Here is a 23,249-nt window from a genome sequence, read left to right as displayed (position 1 = left end):
GCTCGAACCACAAGGACTTAGCGCAGGTTTAAAGACCATTGAAGTTATTACTGTAATTCGCAGCGGCGCACTGAAGATTAATGAGAATTTAAGGCACAACCACAAACCTCCGCAATAAAATCACCATTGAGCTGCAGAGACATAAAATATCCTTCAAGGCTTCTTCAAGAAAAAGAAGTAGGAACTCTCCATCTCTCTTACGGTCAGCGGCAATATGGGGTACACAATAAGGAATGCGGGGGAGACCCCAATCTCTGGCTGCTCAGTGCCCCTTCTACAAGGTTGATGTGAACCCCCCCCCCCCATCTTCACCAAAACAGTAGCAACACAATTTGTCACAAGGAAACCATCAGCAAGCAGCTTGCAATGATTTTTTTTTCCCTTAGACCCCACCTACTGCACAGGAACAAAGTAAGGGCCCCGCTCCAAGACTGCACATTCACAAGCCCATGTGACACCCACAGGTCGGGTGGGAGACGTCCAGTGCTGGCTCCAAAGAGAAAAGGACCCCTCGTTCAAGTTGTCAGAGGCGGATTATAATCAGGGCGGGACCACGGCCTGAACAGTAACAGACCCCATCATGGAGAGTGGTGTATAGTGGTGACCCCCACTGTGTATCATGTGCAAGCGAGACACAGAATTCAAGATAAGGTCCAAATATACAAAAAGGATAGCACACGTCAAGTTTATAGCGAGAGAGCGAGCGATAGAGAAAGGAGAGCGAGCGAGAAAGAGAAAAAGAAAGGAGAGCGAGCGAGCGAGAAAGAGAAAAAGAAAAGAGAGCGAGCAAGAGAAAAAGAAAGGAGAGCGAGCGAGAAAGAGAAAAAGAAAGGAGAGCGAGCGAGAAAGAGAAAAAGAAAGAGAAAAAGAAAAGAGCGAGAAAGAGAAAAAGAAAGGAGAACGAGCGAGAAAGAGAAAAAGAAAGAGAAAAAGAAAGGAGAGCGAGCGAGAAAGAAAAAGAAAGGAGAGCGAGCGAGAAAGAGAAAAAGAAAGGAGAGCGAGCGAGAAAGAGAAAAAGAAAGGAGAGCGAGCGAGCGAAAAAGAGAAAAAGAAAAGAGCGAGAAAGAGAAAAAGAAAGGAGAACGAGCGAGAAAGAGAAAAAGAAAGAGAAAAAGAAAGGAGAGCGAGCGAGAAAGAAAAAGAAAGGAGAGCGAGCGAGAAAGAGAAAAAGAAAGGAGAGCGAGCGAGCGAAAAAGAGAAAAAGAAAAGAGCGAGAAAGAGAAAAAGAAAGGAGAACGAGCGAGAAAGAGAAAAAGAAAGAGAAAAAGAAAGGAGAGCGAGCGAGAAAGAAAAAGAAAGGAGAGCGAGCGAGAAAGAGAAAAAGAAAGGAGAGCGAGCGAGCGAGAAAGAGAAAAAGAAAGGAGAGCGAGCGAGAAAGAGAAAAAGAAAGGAGAGCGAGCGAGAAAGAGAAAAAGAAAGGAGAGCGAGCGAGAAAGAGAAAAAGAAAGGAGAGCGAGCGAGAAAGAGAAAAAGAAAGGAGAGCGAGCAAGAGAAAAAGAAAGGAGAGCGAGCAAGAGAAAAAGAAAGGAGAGCGAGCAAGAGAAAAAGAAAGGAGAGCGAGCGAGCGAGAAAGAGAAAAAGAAAGAAAAAGAAAAGAGAGCGAGAAAGAGAAAAAGAAAGGAGAGCGAGCGAGAAAGAGAAAAAGAAAGGAGAGCGAGCGAGCGAAAAAGAGAAAAAGAAAAGAGCGAGAAAGAGAAAAAGAAAGGAGAACGAGCGAGAAAGAGAAAAAGAAAGAGAAAAAGAAAGGAGAGCGAGCGAGAAAGAAAAAGAAAGGAGAGCGAGCGAGAAAGAGAAAAAGAAAGGAGAGCGAGCGAGCGAAAAAGAGAAAAAGAAAAGAGCGAGAAAGAGAAAAAGAAAGGAGAACGAGCGAGAAAGAGAAAAAGAAAGAGAAAAAGAAAGGAGAGCGAGCGAGAAAGAAAAAGAAAGGAGAGCGAGCGAGAAAGAGAAAAAGAAAGGAGAGCGAGCGAGCGAGAAAGAGAAAAAGAAAGGAGAGCGAGCGAGAAAGAGAAAAAGAAAGGAGAGCGAGCGAGAAAGAGAAAAAGAAAGGAGAGCGAGCGAGAAAGAGAAAAAGAAAGGAGAGCGAGCGAGAAAGAGAAAAAGAAAGGAGAGCGAGCAAGAGAAAAAGAAAGGAGAGCGAGCAAGAGAAAAAGAAAGGAGAGCGAGCAAGAGAAAAAGAAAGGAGAGCGAGCGAGCGAGAAAGAGAAAAAGAAAGAAAAAGAAAAGAGAGCGAGAAAGAGAAAAAGAAAGGAGAGCGAGCGAGCGAAAAAGAAAGGAGAGCGAGAAAGAGAAAAAGAAAGGAGAGCGAGAAAGAGAAAAAGAAAGGAGAGCGAGAAAGAGAAAAAGAAAGAGAAAAAGAAAAGAGCGAGAAAGAAAAAGAAAGAAAAAGAAAGGAGAGCGAGAAAGAGAAAAAGAAAGGAGAGCGAGCGAGAAAGAGAAAAAGAAAGAGAAAAAGAAAGGAGAGCGAGCGAGAAAGAGAAAAAGGAGAGCGAGCGAGCGAAAAAGAGAAAAAGAAAGAAAAAGAAAGGAGAGCGAACGAGCGAAAAAGAGAAAAAGAAAGAGAAAAAGAAAGGAGAGCGAGAAAGAGAAAAAGAAAGGAGAGCGAGAAAGAGAAAAAGAAAGGAGAGCGAGAAAGAGAAAAAGAAAAGAGCGAGAAAGAAAAAGAAAGAAAAAGAAAGGAGAGCGAGAAAGAGAAAAAGAAAGGAGAGCGAGCGAGAAAGAGAAAAAGAAAGAGAAAAAGAAAGGAGAGCGAACGAGAAAGAGAAAAAGGAGAGCGAGCGAAAAAGAGAAAAAGAAAGAAAAAGAAAGGAGAGCGAACGAGCGAAAAAGAGAAAAAGAAAGAGAAAAAGAAAGGAGAGCGAGAAAGAGAAAAAGAAAGGAGAGCGAGAAAGAGAAAAAGAAAGGAGAGCGAGAAAGAGAAAAAGAAAGGAGAGCGAGAAAGAGAAAAAGAAAGGAGAGCGAGAAAGAGAAAAAGAAAGGAGAGCGAGAAAGAGAAAAAGAAGGAGAAAAAGAAAGAAGGAGAAAAAGAAAGAAGGAGAAAAAGAAAGAAAGCGCAAAGGAAAGAGGGAACGAGAGTAAGCGCGAGAGAAAGAGACAACGAAAGAGAAAGAGGGAACAAGCGAAAGAATAAGGGAACAAAAGTTTACATCTGTCAGTATCAGCTGGGACATGTAGTTTCACAATATGTGACAATAATACAAATTATATAAATGTAATTAACAAATACAAAAATCTATACAATTCCTGTGGCTTAAAAAAAAAAAAATCATAAAACTTTGTTCCAGATGATTTCCTTCATGTCACCACTGATACAGAAGAAGACTGAGCTCTCTGCCTCCTGCGGCCGCCCCCTCTGTGGACCGTTCTGATAATGCACAGAACGTAATAAGGGAATATGTAAAAATTACAAAGTAACAGAGAAATATCGACATCAATGAGGCCCCAGATCAGGACAGGAGGGGCCCCGGCAGCAGGTCAGGACAGGAGGGGCCCCGGCAGCAGGTCAGGACAGGAGGGGCCCCGGCAGCAGGTCAGGACAGGAGGGGCCCCGGCAGCAGGTCAGGACAGGAGGGGCCCCGGCAGCAGGTCAGGACAGGAGGGGCCCCGGCAGCAGGTCAGGACAGGAGGGGCCCCGGCAGCAGGTCAGGACAGGAGGGGCCCCGGCAGCAGGTCAGGACAGGAGGGGCCCCGGCAGGTTTCCACCCTCATTCCAAGTGCACTATTGCTTCCTGTTCACTGCAACAAGTGAGACCAATGAGGGTCCTGGTGCCCATTTACCCAAAGTGCTTACAAGGGGAGGAACAGGGTAAAACTAGCAAAGGACACAACTCCTATGAAGAGGGGATGGTATGAGCTGCACAGGGGGGTATGCCAAATTTTGCAATGGGGCATCCTCTCTACATTCACATTAGTCCAGCTATTCAGTCATGGTCCCAAGACCGGACACCGGCAAAGAAAAGATGTAAAGGAGGCAGGTGTACCAGAGACACCTACAGACACGATGGGTTAAACTGGCGATCACCTCTGCTACATCTGTCCATATAAACACAGTGATTTGCAGATGGCAGAGAACGCCGGACTCCATTCATTTCAGGTTTGCTTCATTACTCAGAATACAAATCACTTGAGAAAAAGTTCAAGCTGCAGGTACTAGCAGAGTAATGGCGGTACACCGAGGAGGTGGGGTACTCACAGTTATCAGCCTGGTAGTCTGGAACAAACTGCTCATCATTGTCCGGCACCTGAGCTGTAAAAAATGGGAAAGACAAGAAAGTTATGTTAAAAATTTAAAAAAAAAAAAAAAAATGACAAGTAAATAAATAATCAAGAAGCAATAGAGCAAAAAGAGATAGATATCGGACACAGCAGCGACTGGCAGCAATGCGTTATCTGTGGTTTTACATAGGACTGCTAATAAACAATCATTTCAGCTCTGCTACATCCGCACATTCCTCTGTAGAATTCATACATATATATATTACACAGACACGTATTATTCCACTTTGAGCACTTGGTAAATCACAAACAGCGGAACATCCATCTGTAGATCCCCGGCCGGCGTTGAATCCACCGATTGTGCGTGTATGTAAATCAGCCATTGTGCTTTGTATCCGCGAGCGATCGGATGGAATCGCTGGGTATTTAGACAGTAAAATAAAGGGTCATTGTGCCAATCAGTAACGGTACTAATGTTTTCGCATTAAGAGATACGGGAGAATCTTATGGAGTCTGACAAAGACACATGACCTAAAGTTTTCAGAAAGTTTCCAGGAATTAAGAGACATTCTAGGAAACGTTTCACTAAAACGCTTTGTCCAGTGCACTGATGGGACGATGAAATCTCAGTTTCAAGCCTTTGAGTCCTCAAGGTGCAGCTTTCAGAACATGCTGGGGGTTGTAGTCATAGATACATATGAAAAATAGATATGGGAAAGGGAGATGCTGTAACCTGCTGGGAGTTGTAGTTTTACAGAAGGATAGATAGACGGACTGATAGACGGACTGATAGACGGACTGATAGACGGACTGATAGACGGACTGATAGACGGACTGATAGACGGACTGATAGACGGACATACAATATAGATATATGACACAGATACCATACATAGATGCCAATCTCTCATATATACACACACAAGGTATAGATACATATGATAGAAAGATAAAATAAGAGATATAAACAGATGGGAAATATAGAAGAAAATAAATATAATAGATGGAAAATCGATAGATACAATATAATTCTAGAAGGAGGAGAAGAAGAAGATGAAGAAGTTTTACACAAGCAAAAGAAGAAAGAAAAAGTGCTATAATCCAGGAGGACATTTTGGGAAATGCCACTGAGCATTTGAATGACAGATCCGAGTAATGCAAACAAGTCATTAGTACGTCCATGGCACAAACAGAGTTAATGCTGCCAAATGGTCTCTGCTACATCATCCTTGGATTACACAGCCATCAATCACCATAATGAGAAGAAAAAGCAGAGGAGACCAATATAAACCCTTTATTCTCTGTACTCCTTAAAGGGACAGTAAACCGAAACTTTTCTATTTTCTGTGTGGACGGATGCAATCTATTGTCTTTGTTATCAGCCATTTATAATGGAAGGAAGTACAGAGAAGTCCCCCAACCTCTTCTTTATATCACAAATCTCCAGTTCTGAGAACCTGCAGAGACATTTATGTCCATAGCGGAGGCTGATATGAGGTTCGTACAACACCTCTACAGTCAATGCCCCCCCCAAAGAAAAGGCCGTATATTACAATAGTCAGCGCAATATAGGTGGAAACCAAGTCACTATACAAGACTCCCATTATACCGCCATAGGCTCCCATTATACCGCCATAGGCTCCCATTATACCGCCATAGGCTCCCATTATACCACCATAGGCTCCCATTACATCATCATAGGCTTCCATTACACGGCCATAGGTTCCCATTATACCACCATAGGCTCCCATTACATCATCACAAACTCCCATTATACCGCCATAGGCTCCCATTATACCGCCATAGGCTCCCATTACACGGCCATAGGTTCCCATTATACCACCATAGGCTCCCATTATACCGCCATAGGCTCCCATTATACCGCCATAGGCTCCCATTATACCGCCATAGGCTCCCATTACATGGCCATAGGCTCCCATTATACCGCCATAGGCTCCCATTATACCACCATAGGCTCCCATTATACCACCATAGGCTCCCATTATACCACCATAGGCTCCCATTATACCGCCATAGGCTCCCATTATACCGCCATAGGCTCCCATTATACCGCCATAGGCTCCCATTATACCACCATAGGCTCCCATTATACCGCCATAGGCTCCCATTATACCGCCATAGGCTCCCATTATACCGCCATAGGCTCCCATTATACCACCATAGGCTCCCATTATACCGCCATAGGCTCTCATTACATCACAGTACATACTGGAAGCCTATGGTGGGCAAAGACAATTCAAGCGGCCATAATCTGGTCATATTATAATGTATATTTTAAGCCTGAAAGACCCAAATTCTCATGCTTGTACTGATCCAAGCGTCTCAGCAGAATCGTGGCTGGTACCAATCTTGTATCCATAAAAGAGAAGCCACTTACCCGAATTCTCTACTGTCAGAACCATTCACCCAAACCAACCAGACAGGGATTTTACATAGGACAGAGATAAGCGGCTGCCATACTGTCTCTGGTGCTGCTTATCCCCTCGACCCACTAAAAAACTGTAGGATTTTCAAGTAATTACCTAATGTCTACTGCCACCGTCACTTAACTTCTAGAACATTCAGACCAAAGATAGGGAAAATTACACCCAGAGTCAAGAAAACTAAAGAACAACTCGCCACCACCCGGGGCACTGACGAAACGTTATCAGCTCCAACCCTGCAGCTCACAAAGGGTTAAACAAAGCACATATTGCGTCTATTGTATATCATGGGAAACCAATTAGACATAGGGGTATCCCCGCCCCCCTAAAAAAAGGGTGGGGAGGGGGGACAGCATTAAGAACAAGATGCAACCAATTAAAGTCAGAAGGGTAGAATGAGGGCGGGGGGGGGGGGGTCCGAGAGAGGGGACCCCTGGGTTGGTAGACCCCCCTCGAGTACACAATGTCCCTTCCAAGATTGATGGGTTTTCCCATTGAAATGAGCCATGATGTTCATTTCCTCCAAACGCTACCAAAGCAGCATTCAAAAGAGAAGAAGTAGCCGCTATCCTGCAAAAGATGGAAACATCAAAAGCTGGAGGGTCTCAAGGGTTAAATTTAAAAAAAAAATGCAGCAACTTGTGCCAGGCGATACATGGGGATACAGGCATCCACAGACTGGTATACAGATGCTTCCGTGCTGCAGAGACCCTGATACATGGGGATACAGGCATCCACAGACTGGTATACGGATGCTTCTGTGCTGCAGAGACCCTGATACATGGGGATACAGGCATCCACAGACTGGTATACAGATGCTTCCGTGCTGCAGAGACCCTGATACATGGGGATACAGGCATCCACAGACTGGTATACAGATGCTTCCGTGCTGCAGAGACCCTGATACATGGGGATACAGGCATCCACAGACTGGTATACAGATGCTTCTGTGCTGCAGAGACCCTGATACATGGGGATACAGGCATCCACAGACTGGTATACGGATGCTTCTGTGCTGCAGAGACCCTGATACATGGGGATACAGGCATCCACAGACTGGTATACAGATGCTTCCGTGCTGCAGAGACCCTGATACATGGGGATACAGGCATCCACAGACTGGTATACAGATGCTTCCGTGCTGCAGAGACCCTGATACATGGGGATACAGGCATCCACAGACTGGTATACGGATGCTTCCGTGCTGCAGAGACCCTGATACATGGGGATACAGGCATCCACAGACTGGTATACGGATGCTTCCGTGCTGCAGAGACCCTGATACATGGGGATACAGGCATCCACAGACTGGTATACGGATGCTTCCGTGCTGCAGAGACCCTGATACATGGGGATACAGGCATCCACAGACTGGTATACAGATGCTTCCGTGCTGCAGAGACCCTGATACATGGGGATACAGGCATCCACAGACTGGTATACAGATGCTTCTGTGCTGCAGAGACCCTGATACATGGGGATACAGGCATCCACAGACTGGTATACAGATGCTTCTGTGCTGCAGAGACCCTGATACATGGGGATACAGGCATCCACAGACTGGTATACGGATGCTTCTGTGCTGCAGAGATCCTGATACATGGGGATACAGGCATCCACAGACTGGTATACGGATGCTTCTGTGCTGCAGAGACCCTGATACATGGGGATACAGGCATCCACAGACTGGTATACGGATGCTTCCGTGCTGCAGAGACCCTGATACATGGGAATACAGGCATCCACAGACTGGTATACGGATGCTTCCGTGCTGCAGAGACCCTGATACATGGGAATACAGGCATCCACAGACTGGTATACGGATGCTTCCGTGCTGCAGAGACCCTGATACATGGGAATACAGGCATCCACAGACTGGTATACAGATGCTTCTGTGCTGCAGAGACCCTGATACATGGGGATACAGGCATCCACAGACTGGTATATAGATGCTTCCGCGCTGCAGAGACCCTGATACATGGGAATACAGGCATCCACAGACTGGTATACAGATGCTTCTGTGCTGCAGAGACCCTGATACATGGGAATACAGGCATCCACAGACTGGTATACAGATGCTTCTGTGCTGCAGAGATCCTGATACATGGGAATACAGGCATCCACAGACTGGTATACGGATGCTTCCACGCTGCAGAGACCCTGATACATGGGGATACAGGCATCCACAGACTGGTATACGGATGCTTCCGCGCTGCAGAGACCCTGATATAATCGCTATTTGGAGACAGAAGCGGAAGCCTGTTTTCGCTTTATTATTAGCGGGTGCGGAGGTGGAGATGGGAGCTGCATTAACATCGACGTGCCAGATCCAACCCACCCCCAAGATGTCAGGCTTTTTACTAGAAAAATCAACAGAATCAAGGAAATATAATGGAACTTTCAGAAAGAGACTCCTGTCAAGACGTCTCAAAAGAAAAGATAAAAAAAAAAAAAAAGAAAAATTAAAGGAGCAAAACCGGCGGCGGATTCAGAAGAAAGAAAAAAAAAAGAAAGAAAGCGAGAGACGAAAGGGTTAACGTTTTAATTAAAACGAGCTCTATCCACTGTAGAAGCCAAAGAAGACAGAAGATGCGTGAGTCACTCTCTGCCAGTGAATGAGACAGCTGATCCTGTGCAATTTCTCAAAGACAAGGAGCGAGAAGGACTGGAGTTCTGCCTCCATTCACAAAAATACACACAGAGGTCCAGCACCGAGCATGTGCACCAGCCTCACGGGCGCCCCCTGCTGCCGAAAGGGAAGAAGAAATATGGAAAAAGTCAAACTCCTGCGGAAACGAGAAAAAGGGCTTAAAAGGAACAGCAACCCCGAAGCCTGGAGATTGTAACAGCGTGACGTATATAGAATCTGGGGGCAAAGTAGCGATTATTGGGGGCGGGGAGTTTTCTGTACTTTAGACCTTTAAGGCTATGTTCACACATTGCGTTTTTTTTTGTAAAATTAAAAGCTACTTTTTACTATACCAGCAAAAGCTATGAGACTTCAGAAATCTTCTGCACATGTTTTTTTTTCCCTGACTGAATTGGAAAACTGCTACTTTTTTCTTTTTTTTTTTAATCTGCAGCGTGTCAATTCTTTCAGGGACTTTGCAGCACTTTTTTCCCCCCCTTAGAAAAAAACGAGAAAGTGCAAAAATACAGCAGGAAAAACAGCAAAACTTGCATTTTGGCGGCAGCATTTTTACTGCCAAAGAGATTAGGTTTGCGGCTTCAGAAAAAAAAAAAAAAAAAAATTCAGCAAACATGCAACATGTGAATATAGCCTGAAACTCACTAGTGTGTCTCTACTTTGGCTGATAACAGAGAACAGAAGGCTTTATCCACCTGTCCCTGAAGGATGATAAAGGGGACAACAGACTGCAGTCACCTACAGGACAAATGGGAAACAAGATTTTAGTGGGGGGGGGGGGTTTGTACTTAGTTCAAAGAGGTCATAAAGGGGGCGTCCGATGTAGGAAACATTACGGGTGGGGGAGGCGGTGATTCTCATGGGAAAAAAATATTCTTGGACTGAGCAAAAAAAGTTCCTAATCCTTGATCAAACGATCAACGAGGATTCGCTCGATCAAAGATCATGTGCTCTTCTGATGTTGATCAGAGGTTTTATGAAGACCTGATCATTTTGGCGGATTCGTTACATGACGCTCATTTTTTTTTATTTATTTTTTTTTTACAAATCTATCTTCGTGTGTAAAGATCAGCCGGATCGACCGTCCGCCAGATCCTCAACATGCCTGATCAAACTAGCGGAACATGGCAATGCAAAGTAGTAAGTGACAAGCCAAATTTGGCCAGTCACGCCATATGTTTATTTTTTTCAGGTGACAACAGCCAGCAAAAAAAAAAAAAAAAAACATGATAGAACAGATTTTCTCAAAGAGGTCATAAAAGGGGGCGTCCGATTTGGGTAACACGTCAGTGTTCTCACTGGGTTACGGGGCGATTCAAAAATATTGTTGGAATGAGCAAATAAAAGTTTCCAATCCTTTACCAGTGATCAAACGATCAAAGAGGAAAAAAGAAGTGAGAGAACGATCAAAGATCACGTGCCTGCTTGATGTTGATCAGGGGTTTCACGATGACCCGATCATTTCGGCGGATTCGTTACCCGCCTGCTTAAACTGGCAGAACATGGCAATGCAAACTAGCAAATTTGGCCGGTCGCACCATATGTTTATTTATTTTTTTTTTTGTTTCAGGTGACAACAGCCAGCAAAAAAAAGAAAAGAAACCATGATTTAACAGATTATTTTTGGCAGTAGTCCCCTGCACCAGCAAACAAGTTTCTAAAGATCGTCCACCAAAATGGTTCAAATCAGCCCACATTCCGCTTTTTATTTTGACAATAAGTTTGGGGGGGGAGGAATTATCCGTTATTCTGAAGTAAAGGCATGGGGTGGGGTAAAGAGCAACCCCCCCCCTTAATTTTACATTAATAATGTTGTTGGTCTCCAACCCAAAAAAATAAATATAAAAAGAATAGAAATCAACCTTGGCTTACAATGTACATCGTCCTCAAGGAAAATTACCTAACTCTTAAACCTTTCTACCATAGATAGAAAACTTTTAGAATGGCGTAAAAACTTTTAAAAGCATTCCCGAAAACCCTCTAAAAAAATGCCCCATCGCCCACTGGGCCGCCATCGAGTGCAGCTCCGGTCGCTTCCTATTGGTCAATAAGCCGAGGATGAGATGAGAAACGTCAGTGATAAATAGATACAATGTTACTATTCAGAATAAGAAAACAAAACAAGCGAACAAAAAAGTGAGCAAGCGTACCCCCAATAAACTTAATCATATCCCCCTGATCGGACGACTTCCATATTTTTAGGAATATATATTTTTCCCTTAATGAACATCTATAGGCTGAGAAATATTTAGTCGTAGGCAGATTTTCATCAGTGAAAAGCGACGGTCACCAAAGACCAGTCAACTCGATCCGGCAGGAGCAGATTCACACGCGACAGATGCGTTACTAGAATTTCTTGGCTGTTCCATCACCTGCATGAGACGTTTAGAAGTCTATGGGAATATATCCTAAATCTTACAGTGGCTGAGACTTGTAGTTACCCAGCAATTAAAGACCCACAGGTTGTTGTCCACTGATCACATGTTAAAGGGTTAAAATATAATTTGCAGAATTCTAAAAACTAACAGAGAAAAAAAAAAAAAACACATCTTCAGAGAAGGGGTGGTGGGTTTAGTTAACATGGAACGAAGCATCACGTTAGATCATATCTAATCCGTGCTCCATCACCAAGACATTAGACGTGGGAAAAATAAGCCTCAGGGTATATTCACACCCGGCAGATTTCTTCCAAAAATTTCTGCAAAAGGAAAAAACAGGGAATGGCGTCGCGTCAGCAGCAGGTGCATAACTATAGAAGGGGAAGGAAAGTTGTAGAAACTTCTGCAACTAAGTTGCCGTGTGTGAACTCGCCCTTAGACTCGAGGGATAGAACCTGACATTTTTATTTTCAGCCTAAAAAAGTCTTTTTGTACTATTGTGTAGAAATGGAATAGAAAGCAAAAATGTTCAAAATTCCCTCCCCCCCCAAAAAAAAAAAACTATCCTTTTTTTGTAATATTGACTTTTGGTACAATCTGAGACCTACCTGCCACTCCTTATTAAAAATCTCTAGTCTTGAGGGTGGTCTCTCTACATTGGGGGGTAACAATGAATATTACATATGATGGTAAATACTCAATGGCACAAATCATCTGCTCCTATTCTCTGGGGGAAAAAAAAGCAACAACAAAAAAAAATACAACTTACCAAGAACTTTGCAGCTCTCGGACTGGATGCAGTTTAATCCATGTCGTACATGAATATCTTGCTCTCCGAGTGGCGTACTGTCACATCGCTGCAAGGTAGTCAAAAACTCACTGGCCATGTAGGAGTCAAGTCGGAGTCATGATAAGTCAGCCCTCCCCTCTACCCATGGCTAGTGGTCACCTAAGTATGTAGACAAGAATTGTTCTCCCTACTCTGCACAGGTGTACGTTCACACACAGCCGAAAATATTCCAAAAATACACAATTTACTACCATTTTGTGAATTTTAGGGAGGCAAAAGATTTATATAAAAGTATAAAAATGGGAGAGAAAGAAAGAAGGAAGGAAAGAGGAGAAAGAAAGAAAGAAAGAAAGAAGGAAGGAAAGAGGAGAAAGAAAGAAAGAAAGAAAGAAAGAAAGAAAGAAAGAAAGAAAGAAAGAAAGAAAGAAAGAAAGAAAGAAAGAAAGAAAGAAAGAAAGAAAGAAAGAAAGAAAGAAAGAGGAGAAAGAAAGAAAGAAGGAAGGAAAGAGGAGAAAGAAAGAAAGAAGGAAGGAAAGAGGAGAAAGAAAGAAGGAAGGAAAGAGGAGAAAGAAAGAAGGAAGGAAAGAGGAGAAAGAAAGAAGGAAGGAAAGAGGAGAAAGAAAGAAAGGGAGAAAGAAGGAAAGAGGAGAAAGAAGGAAAGAGGAGAAAGAAGGAAAGAGGAGAAAGAAGGAAAGAGGAGAAAGAAGGAAAGAGGAGAAAGAAGGAAAGAGGAGAAAGAAGGAAAGAGGAGAAAGAAGGAAAGAGGAGAAAGAAGGAAAGAGGAGAAAGAAGGAAAGAGGAGAAAGAAGGAAAGAGGAGAAAGAAGGAAAGAGGAGAAAGAAGGAAAGAGGAGAAAGAAGGAAAGAAAGAAAGAAAGAAGGAAAGAGGAGAAAGAAAGAAAGAAGGAAAGAGGAGAAAGAAAGAAAGAGGAGAAAGAAAGCGAGAAGGAGAAAGAAAGAAAGGAGAAAGAAAGCGAGAAGGAGAAAGAAAGAAAGAAGGAAAGAGGAGAAAGAAAGAAAGAGGAGAAAGAAAGAAAGAGGAGAAAGAAAGAAAGGAGAAAGAAAGCGAGAAGGAGAAAGAAAGATCACTTCATACATTAATTTGACTCTAAGGCATTTGATTTAGCAAAACAAGGATTTTTTTCTAGATTTTTGTCTACATTAGGCTTCAAAATCAATTCCAAAATTTGCTCTGGAGCCTAAGTTTAAGATTTCATCGCTCCAATTGAAAAAGGGAAAACAATTAGGAAAGAAAATCCAAACTATGGAAAGCATAAGATGTTGTCTGGATCTATAGGGAGGGGATGGGTTAACCAGGATATGAAGGGATCAGATTCCGTATTGAATGGTGGAACGCTAATGATATTATCGAGGTTTAACTCTACGAAGGTTCAATAGTCGTACCTGCAGGGGGACAAGCCAACGAGCTAAGTCACGACCGACATGCAAGTCATGGAATCCCAATAGAAATATACCTGTACTCTAAGGTGTAACATTTTGGGAACCAATATACTGACATAACATCTACCAGAGTACAACTTAAAGAACTTTTCTAAGCCATGGGTCCCTACCATATTCTACAATAATAATTTTGAATATACTTTGCATTTTTCCATGGTACATAAGAAGAAGATATAAAAATAAATGAATAGGATGAAAATCTAGTCCAAAAAGTATTAAGCAAGCCCCCCCCAAAAAAATCACATTAAATTCTAAGAATATTTCTAAAGCCAAAAAGTTATAATTTTTCAGCAAGTTTAGAAACTTAAAAGAAAACAACCAAATAAAAAAAGCAGAAAAATTATATAAAGTTGCTGTGTGTAATACAAACACTATATTTATCTCAATTCTAAATCCACTGCTTTATAATATCAAGATAGACGGCAGTGATTATAATAACAATTCAGTGTATTAATACCAAGAGATAATAATAATAATAATAATAATAATAATAATAATATAGAAAATCCAGAGCCCTCGAGACACACAAATATTCTACACAAGGTCTATAATAAAAACTTGCCCCAACAGGTAAAGTCTACACCTGGTGTGTCTGAATCATCGGCTTGACAAGTCATCCTTCATGGAAGCAAAGTGGTGGAAATGATTATAAAACTATCCAACAATCATCTATATAAAAGGAATAATTAAATACTTTTCTTACACGTCACACTACATTGTAGGTTTAGATGCTCCGTCCCAATTTTACAATGATGGAAAATGTTTGTATATTCTTAATGAATTTTTTTTAAAGAACTTTCCAATGTCAAAGTATAAATCAACCTAGTCAAGACTTAATGTAACTTTGGAATAGATCTTCACAATACTAAATGCTTCTGCCTTTTCTATTAAAATTCCAAAATTGAACAAAAAAAAGAAGTGAAAATGAAAATCCACCAAGGTAAAAGTTTTTAAAAAAAGGAGAGGTCAGTCAACCTCCGTACTGTAAGATATATACCGTATAGAAAAGTCACACAATATTCTGCAAAAAAAAAAAAAAAAAGCATGGAAATAAAAATATACAAGAAGACTTCAAAATACCTATAGAGAAATAATGTATCAAAAATATAGAAAGTTGCTTAAAATATACAATAAAAATCCAACAAAGGGCTAATGGTCACGATGACTTTACATATAGAATTACAGGGATACGTATAACAGCAGTATGCAGAATAAATCATGGAAAAATATATAAGAAAAATGGAAAAAAATAAAATAAAGAAAATAATAATAATAAAATGGGGAATTTTTTTTTTTAAAGTAAAATATAAATAAAGAATTCCAAAAAAAAACCGAAGCATACACACCTAGAGTCCTATGCTGCGCGCAAGGGGGAAAGAAGACACTGGCACTCAATTCTTGAAGCATCCCGTCCTCCTAAACTCAGAGATACCAATTTCTGCCATCAGAAAGCTGCTCTTCCAGAACACCAAAGAGTCATGTGTGCTGCTCAGAAGACAAGAGCGAGCCCTGTTCTGGTTGTATACAGTCTCTGGAGGTGCACTGATATAAACCTGATCAATTGCAATTAAAACCTGAACAGAGGCTCAGAACTTCCAAGTCTTGCTGCATTAGTTCTTGCCAAAAGCAGATGTGATTGTGAGCTGGAAGCAATTTCTCCTGGTAATTTGTGATGACACTGGGTAGAGCAGCCCCTGAGTCCCCAAAGACAAACTCATCAGTCTCTCTAATGTATGCATGACACATGAGGTGGCTCTTTTAAAGCTCAATTAATTGGGCTGAACATTAAGACAGCAAGTTCAAGACTTTTTTTTTTTTTTTCTCCCTCCTCTCTCTCCTTACATCCATGCATTTAGGATTTTTTTTTTTTTTTTTAATTAATTTATTTTTTCTTACCTTCTGCAAGCCACGTCTCTTGCAACTGACTCAGATCCTGGAAAAGCTCTGTAGGTAAAAGTTCAATAGTTGCATTTTAGTCCATTATATAAATCGTATAGAGTATATATATAGGTTATGAGAGAGATTGCAACTGTTTCTCCAGCTTGACAACAGGTGTCAATGTTCTTCTATGGGAAAGTTACAGGTTTTGGCTGCAGGCACTTCATAGCACATTGATCTCACTAATCGTATATATTGGACATAGCTTGTATTACAACCCTGACATACATAGAATATGAAATAGGGTCCATTATAGGAAGTCTAGACCATGTGTGACGCATGGAATAAAGACCAAGCATCACCACATAAAAGAGACACAATGTGCCTATATTATAAGGATGTATATATCATGCAATGGTCAATATTAAAGACTTATTTAAAGTTATATTATAGCTATGAAAAGTCCATAAATGACTATATACACAATTCACCCAAAGCCTTGCACATCTTCCCATTCTCACCTTCTGAGTCATGAGCCAGATCTCTATTTAAGAACTTTCTTTTCCTGCTATTCGTGGTTCTCTCATGGCAGATTGTCCCACTTTGATTCTAAAAACAGCAAGAATCAGAGTCTGAGACCAAAGTCACTGAGAAGAAGGAGCCATAGAAACACACTGCCACATTATATACAGAGATTATATAGTGAGAAGCCTGCTGGGGACCTGTGCAACATTGTATCATCTGTAAAACTAAATATTTACACTATTTACCTTTTTGCAACATTCTAACTATTGATATCAATATTGCTGCATTATATTAACCTCTTCGGGAGGCTTTTGCAACATTGTAACAGAGAAACTAAATATTTTGATACTGTATTAACTTTCTATGGAGGGTGAGGGGTGAATTTTGCAATATAGAAACTCAAAAGTCACATACATTAACCCCCGAGAGGGGCTTTTTTTTTTTTTATAATATTAGTGATCACCTAGCGCAAGAGTCAAAACACTTTCTGCAAATATTTTAACTTTTTTTTTAAACCATTTTGTAACATGAAAAGCGAAGTAATGGAAGACAAATATGCTATATGGGTGTTTATTGAGACGGTCCCAAGTTATATATAAGCCCCTTAGTGCAAAATAGGAAATAATTTGCAAAGCCAACAACTATATGTCAGTCCATCTTGTGGAGATTGAGAAGGTCCCATGTTATTTAAGTCCCTAAAGAGGAAACAATTGCAAAACCAGCTCACTATATACAGGACCAACTGTGTTTATTGAGAGGGTCCCCAGTTATTTAAGCCCCTTATTGGTGCAAAATAGGAAATAATTTGCAAAGCCAACAACTATATATAGGACCAACTTATTGAGAGGGTTCCCAGTTATTTAAGCCCCTTTATTAGTGCAAAATAGGAAATAATTTGCAAAGCCAACAACTATATGCAAGTCCAACTTGTAAAGATTGAGAGTCTCATGTTATTTAAGCCCCTACACAGGTAACGATTGCAAACCAAACACACTATATATAGGTCCAAGTGGTGTTTATTGAGAGGGTCCCATGTTGTCATTTAAGCCCCAGTATTAGTGCAAAATAGGAAACAATAACTATATGGAAGTGCAAACTGTAAGGATTAAGATGGTCCCATGTTATTTAAACCCCTAAACAGGTAACAATTGCAAAACCAGCTCACTATATATACAGGTCCAACTGGGGTTTATTGAGAGGGTCCCATGTAACTTAAGCCCCTTATTAGTGCAAAATAGGAAAGAAATGGCGACATTTTCAAAAGCAATCACAGAGGAAACTGAAGGTAACAAGAAAGTAAATATTTCATAAAGGAAAGATGAAGGAAAGGGGAAAGTAGAGGAAGTGCAATAAGTTTCTAAACTTTATGTGCATTGAAGCCACTCACATTGGGAACCATGTAAGGCACTTGCTGATCATAAAATCCATCCATCCTGGGGAGATTATATTTACACCACTCTTAAGTCACAAACTATCCTTTGCCTGCATTTATCTTGTGATTTCCTCAGGATCTGAGCTGCAAGGGAAACAAGATGGCTTTAGGAGAGGAAAAAAAAATCATGAATGAGAGGCTTGCATTTGCATAGCTAATTAACCTTCAACAGTCCCATTCATAAAAAAAAAAAAAAAAAATCCCTCCTCAGCACTGAGCTACATTTGCATGAGAGGCTGTGGCTTCAGCTGAAAGGGGGGAGAAGAAGGAGAAGAAGAAGAAGAGAAGAGAAAAAAAAAAAAATCAACAACAGGGCATATAGGAAAATAATCCAACCTGGCTATTGTGGGGCCAGGTGGTGAGGCCAGAGGGTCCACCTCCCTCCCTGCACTCTGCCTCTCTCCCTCCAAGGGCTGCAAGTGGAAATCACTGATTTGCAAACGTGTGCACAACTAGTAATGGCGATCAAGATGATTTGCAGTGCGAGTGAGAGGAGGCTACATTGTTATTTCTTGCCTCTAAACTCCACAAGGGCTGAGGATTGCATGCAGGAAAGGCAAAGTTGTTGCAAAAAAGACCCACCTGATGGCGACTGCTTGCACCAAACTCCTTGCAAATTTAATAAAAAACCATTAATTATTTCCCAAGCACTTCCCCCTGTGCAGGCTGCAAGCTCCACTGACAGAGCTGGATTGTGTGGTTTTTCCTCTGCTTCTCCTCCAGGGGCCTCCTATCCAAACTACTGAGAGATCTCTCCCTCCCATTTGCTCTCTGTCTCTTTCACAGGATCAGATTTCTGACTGTCAATCAAGCTTCTCTCTCTCTCTCTCTCTCTCTCTCTCTCTCTCTCTCTCCCTCTCCCTCCACCTTCCCCCCTGATAAGGAAAACAATGGCTCCTGCCTGATCTCCCCCCCCCTTCCCCACTTCACCTTCTCCTGCTCCCCCAGGGGATCTGGAGCTCTGACCTTTCTTCACCCTCACAGTGAAATTCGGAAATGGTTTTGTTTTTACTCCAGTTCCATTAACTTCCTAAAAACAACTCAGGGGGGGAAAAAAAGACAGACGTCAGGCGATCCTGCTCCAGGACACAAGGGGTTAAGAGGCGCACGGTTCGCGCTGCAGGGGCAGAAAGGTTTGCGGTTTGCACGTGATTTAGTGAATGTTGATATATAAAATGATGCATGTAGGAAGCCTGATAATCCAGCGGTTATCTTCTAGGGAAGATTGTAGTCACGGGACCAGATTATAAAAGTTAGAATAATTCTAGTAGCAGAGAAGGACGTCATGGTCAGAGGAAGAGAAGGAACAAGGCGAAGAGGAAGACCAGCAACCCGATAGCTTGATACTATCAACGGTGGAGAAGACCCTGGTGGACCTATCTAGGCTTGGACAAGATCCATCTTCCTACAGAGCGTTCATCCATCAGGTCGCCATGGTTCGATATTGAGCAGAAGGCCATTGTGAGAGCAAATTTGGGGGTAACATTTTATTTTTTGGGGTCCTGGATTTCCCTGAAGGATTCTTCTGATTGTAAGTGAAGTTTGATAATCTGGAGAAGTTGATAATTCATCACCGGTGAGATCCAACTGATGCCAGATTATGGCCTCATTCAGACGTCCATTTTTTTCCCCTACGAGAAAACGGACATATCTTGATCAGAGTTTGGTCCGAGTGTCATCAATTTTTGTCATATTTGGAGAAAAAAAAATAGTTTCTACACCTTCTTCTATGTGACAGTCTGGGAAAATCGGACCGGTCTTATTTTTTTTTTTTTGACCTATCCATTGACTTGCTTTACCAATTCTGATCCGACACTCAGATCGAAGTTGGGCGCGTCTCTGCAATTTTCTGCTCGGTCCATAGAAAATCACGTACATATTAATGGCCCCATACACTATCATCGGCACAAGTACTATCCGTAAAAAACATGGACAACTCTCATAAGCGAAAAACGGACGTCTGAATGAGGCTTTAGGCTGTGGTTACATGGAGACTTGGCCTACAGGCAAAAATTGCTGTGTGCTACTGCTACAATCAGTGGCGTAACTAGAATCTGAAGGGCCCCGGTGCAAGATTTTGACCGGGTATCCCCCCCATCCTGGTATATACATACTGTATGTCCTCCAATCTGGTATATATATCCCCTAGCCTGGTATATATATCCCTAATCCTGTAATATATATCACCTATCCTGGTATATATATTCCCTAATCCTGTATATATTGTACTGTATGTTCTACCGCTGTTCTTTAATGAATTGAATAAAAAAAAAAACAATTCTACTCACCTCCCATCCGCACCCCCGGCGTGCAGCGTCCGCTTCTGAAGCCGGTAGCTGACTTCGACGTGCAAGCGACGGGAGCGCATGATGTCACTGCCACACGCCCCCAGTCATGTGCACGCCGACGTCAGCTGCTGGCCTCTAATTGGCCAGCAGCGTGTATTGCAACGCACGGACCCGACGGATCTGCGTACGGTAATACACTTCAACTGGATATGCATCCGAGGACACACATCCAGTTGAAGTTTCATTGGAAGCTCACTCGCAAGGGCCCGGTCTTGGACGCGACCTCTACAACCGCGGTTGTTACGTCCTGGCTACAATGCAGCCTCATGCAAGTGAATGAGGTCACAGTCCTGCGACCGGGAAATATCCTAGTCATTCTGACTTTTTGTGACTTGTGGTTTTGGTATCTTGTGGTTCTGAAAGAGACCCCAATTAGTTTGCATTATGCTGCAATGTTGCTCCGGCATACAGCCATCATTCTGTGTCGTGATCAAAGTCTCCATTTAATCCCAGCCTTAGGGACCGGGGTCGTGTGACAATGAAATCGCAGTGTTGCATTGTGACATCACATATAATGGCTTCCTATGGTGCTGCCTTACAACCTATAACCTCCTGCGTCTGCGGCAAAGTCATAAATATTTCCAAAATGCATTTATTATGACTGACAAGTCGTACAACCAAAAACATTTGTTCAACTTGTCTGCCGTTTGCGGTTGCTGTGACTTTGCTGTTGCTGTGACTTTGCTGTTGCTGTGACTTTGCTGTTGCTGTGAATGTGCTGTAAAAATAATTGTTAAATTGGACACAAGTGACAGTTACATGCAACTTTCAATGAAGCCTATGACATGTGAGATCACAGCCAGCGACAAAAAATCCAGTGCATTTGGAAGCAGTTGCAATTTTGTTCGGCAGTCATGATCAGTCGCGGGTCGCAATGCATAATCGGAGGAAATCGTTGAATGTCATGTCGCAATACCACAATGATCTCAGTGTCGTGTGACACACGTCGCCATGTGGCCTTAGCTTATCTGGTGCTGGTGGCAAATGCTACGCGATTCGCTTGCTACAGACTTTAATTCAAGTTGCATGTGATTGCGACTTGGTTGTTTTTTCTTTTTACAGCAAAGTCACAGCTTTAAAATAGTCACCCGACAACAAATCATAGACAAGTTACATAAATGTTTTTGCTGGAGTGACTTGTCAAAGAATTGCTGTTGCGCAGCACATCTCTTTGTAGCCCCAGCCTTAAAGGGAATCTGGCGGCGGAATTTCTAATTATATGCGCATGTGGCTCTTTCAAAGACAAGTCCAGCAATATCTTTGCATGACCAGTCCCATCCTCCATTACCACGAAATAAACATTTGAATTGATATGCAAACGAGGCTAAAGAGCTATGGAAGAATGGAAGCCTCTGTCACTCCAGCTCTATTCCCCGCCCAGCGCCGCCTCCTCCTACTCCTTTGCCTGAAGTCACACAGCATGGAGACTGTCAGTCAAGAGGGAAGAGGCGACCAATTCTTGCTTCCTGTCCTGACATAGACAGTGCAAGACCGCTGCATCCGATCAGTGGCCAACGAGTCCCACCTGCATCTAGCGATTGGCTGCAGTGGTCCCTGCTGGGAAAGGAAGCAAAGAGATCAGTAGGGAACCCAGCAATGACTAAGGCTGGAGATCATTAGGTGAGTATAATTTTTTTTTTATATTATATTCAATTATTTAATATATTTTTATTATTAATGGGTCGATGTTTTGAAAAGGAAAAACATACTTTTTTTAATTTTTTTTTTTTTTTTACGTAGCTCATATCTACAAACTAAAATGTGATTTTGTGCCATTTATTATCTTCTGTCCATACACCGTCCTATATATACGACTGGAACCATTATGCTTCTTAGGCTATATTCACACAAGTTTAGTTTTTCAGCGTATTTTGCTGCAGATTTTTATGCAAATGTTCAGCTGCATTTTGCGGTACTAGCAAAGTCTTTGAGAATTCTCTGTTCGCACGTGTTTTTTTTTTTTTTTTTTTTGCTGCGTATTTTGTGACTTGGTTGTGTTTTTGGAAAATAGAGCGTGTCACATCTTTCAGCGTTTTTTCAGCATTTTTGCAGCATTTTTTTCCCATAGGAAGTAATGGGTGGTCAAAAAAAGCAGCAAAAATTCAGCAAAAACGCATAAAAAAAAGCAACAAAAAATGCACCAAAACCTTCGTTTTTAACGCAGCTGTTTTCCCGACAGAGAAAAGTTAGCAGATTTGCAGCAGAAAAAAATCACATGTGTGAACGTAGCTTTACACGTGGGGCCGATTTTGTAGGTTTTTACATAAGTGTGTTGCAGAAATGTCCTGTGGCAGGAACCCCAATGATCGCTCATGTATAGAGAACATGTATAGCTCCTCTATCCCGTACACCTGCACGGAGCGAAGGAAGCTTCTGCCAGATACCTCTGTTGGTAACTTACCTCCTTTGGGGAATATTGGATCATCCATTGTAAAATCCAACTTGTCCAATCCTCCTCTGCCCCAACATTTGAGCCGTAATCCTAAAATGGTTTTCTGGGACTTGGTATGAGCCATCAGTGTTTGATAGGTGGGGTCCGACCTCCAGGATTGCTGCAGCTCAGCAAAGTAAAGGGGCTGCGACGCTCCAGCAGTCATTGATCTTTATGCCGGCTGTAGTGAACGGCTGCGCCTCGTACTTATAGGACACTTACCGTTTTGCTTTCTATCTAAAGTAATCAAGTCCTAACGTGCAGCAGATCCGAGGTGGTTCTGATCTTGATACCCCTACCAAAAAAATCGTGTTGAGCTTCCGCATGAGCATACGCACATAGACATTCTATTGAGTCCATACCCCACTCTATGCATGCGCAGTCCTTCTCCCTGCAGAGCATTTCTTTTTTTTTTAACAATGGGTTCTCAAGAACCGGACCCCTACCAATATGTTTCACTTGTAAAGAAGGAACTAGAAAAATGATACATTCCCTATAAATTCCTGGCGCTATAGTGCTTATAGGGGGGTTAATAATTTTGTATTCGTAAATGTTGTAGCATATAGGAAAATAATGATGTAAAATTATCCCCAGCGTTAGACACCGTCCTAAATCGATCCCATGTGACAGCTCCATCCTCTGAGTATTATCAGTATTACATGTAGCAGGGGGCAGTCAGACCTCGTCTTCCTTGGACTTATGGA

The 23,249-nt window shown here is 42.1% G+C and overlaps 1 protein-coding gene across 4 annotated transcripts in view; it reads right to left on the bottom strand.

Moving 5' to 3' along the window:
- ETV1 (ETS variant transcription factor 1) overlaps window positions 1-18,582 on the bottom strand; it is a 61,859-nt gene extending 43,277 nt beyond the window's left edge. Inside the window, exons 1-5 of one of the 4 annotated variants that reach the window (XM_073677275.1) lie at window positions 18,349-18,582; window positions 17,722-17,850; window positions 16,331-16,418; window positions 15,828-15,875; window positions 4,190-4,243 (exon numbers count right to left, since the gene is read on the bottom strand). In XM_073677275.1, the coding sequence (XP_073533376.1) occupies window positions 4,190-4,243; window positions 15,828-15,875; window positions 16,331-16,418; window positions 17,722-17,766 (235 nt within the window). In that variant the 5' untranslated portion in view covers window positions 17,767-17,850; window positions 18,349-18,582. Of the gene's footprint in view, window positions 1-4,189; window positions 4,244-12,450; window positions 12,584-15,277; window positions 15,695-15,827; window positions 15,876-16,330; window positions 16,419-17,721; window positions 17,851-18,102; window positions 18,238-18,348 lie in introns of those variants that run through there. The other 3 variants (XM_073677276.1, XM_073677278.1, XM_073677277.1) reach the window with 3 other exon arrangements.
- Window positions 18,583-23,249: the final 4,667 nt, after the last annotated feature.

Source organism: Phyllobates terribilis, unplaced genomic scaffold, assembly GCF_046119375.1.
Source record: "Phyllobates terribilis strain yellow unplaced genomic scaffold, ASM4611937v1 Scaffold_4__5_contigs__length_816908805, whole genome shotgun sequence".
Lineage (NCBI taxonomy): Eukaryota > Metazoa > Chordata > Amphibia > Anura > Dendrobatidae > Phyllobates > Phyllobates terribilis.
Note: the sequence above shows the minus strand (reverse complement) of the source record. Positions and strands in the feature narration are given on the sequence as shown.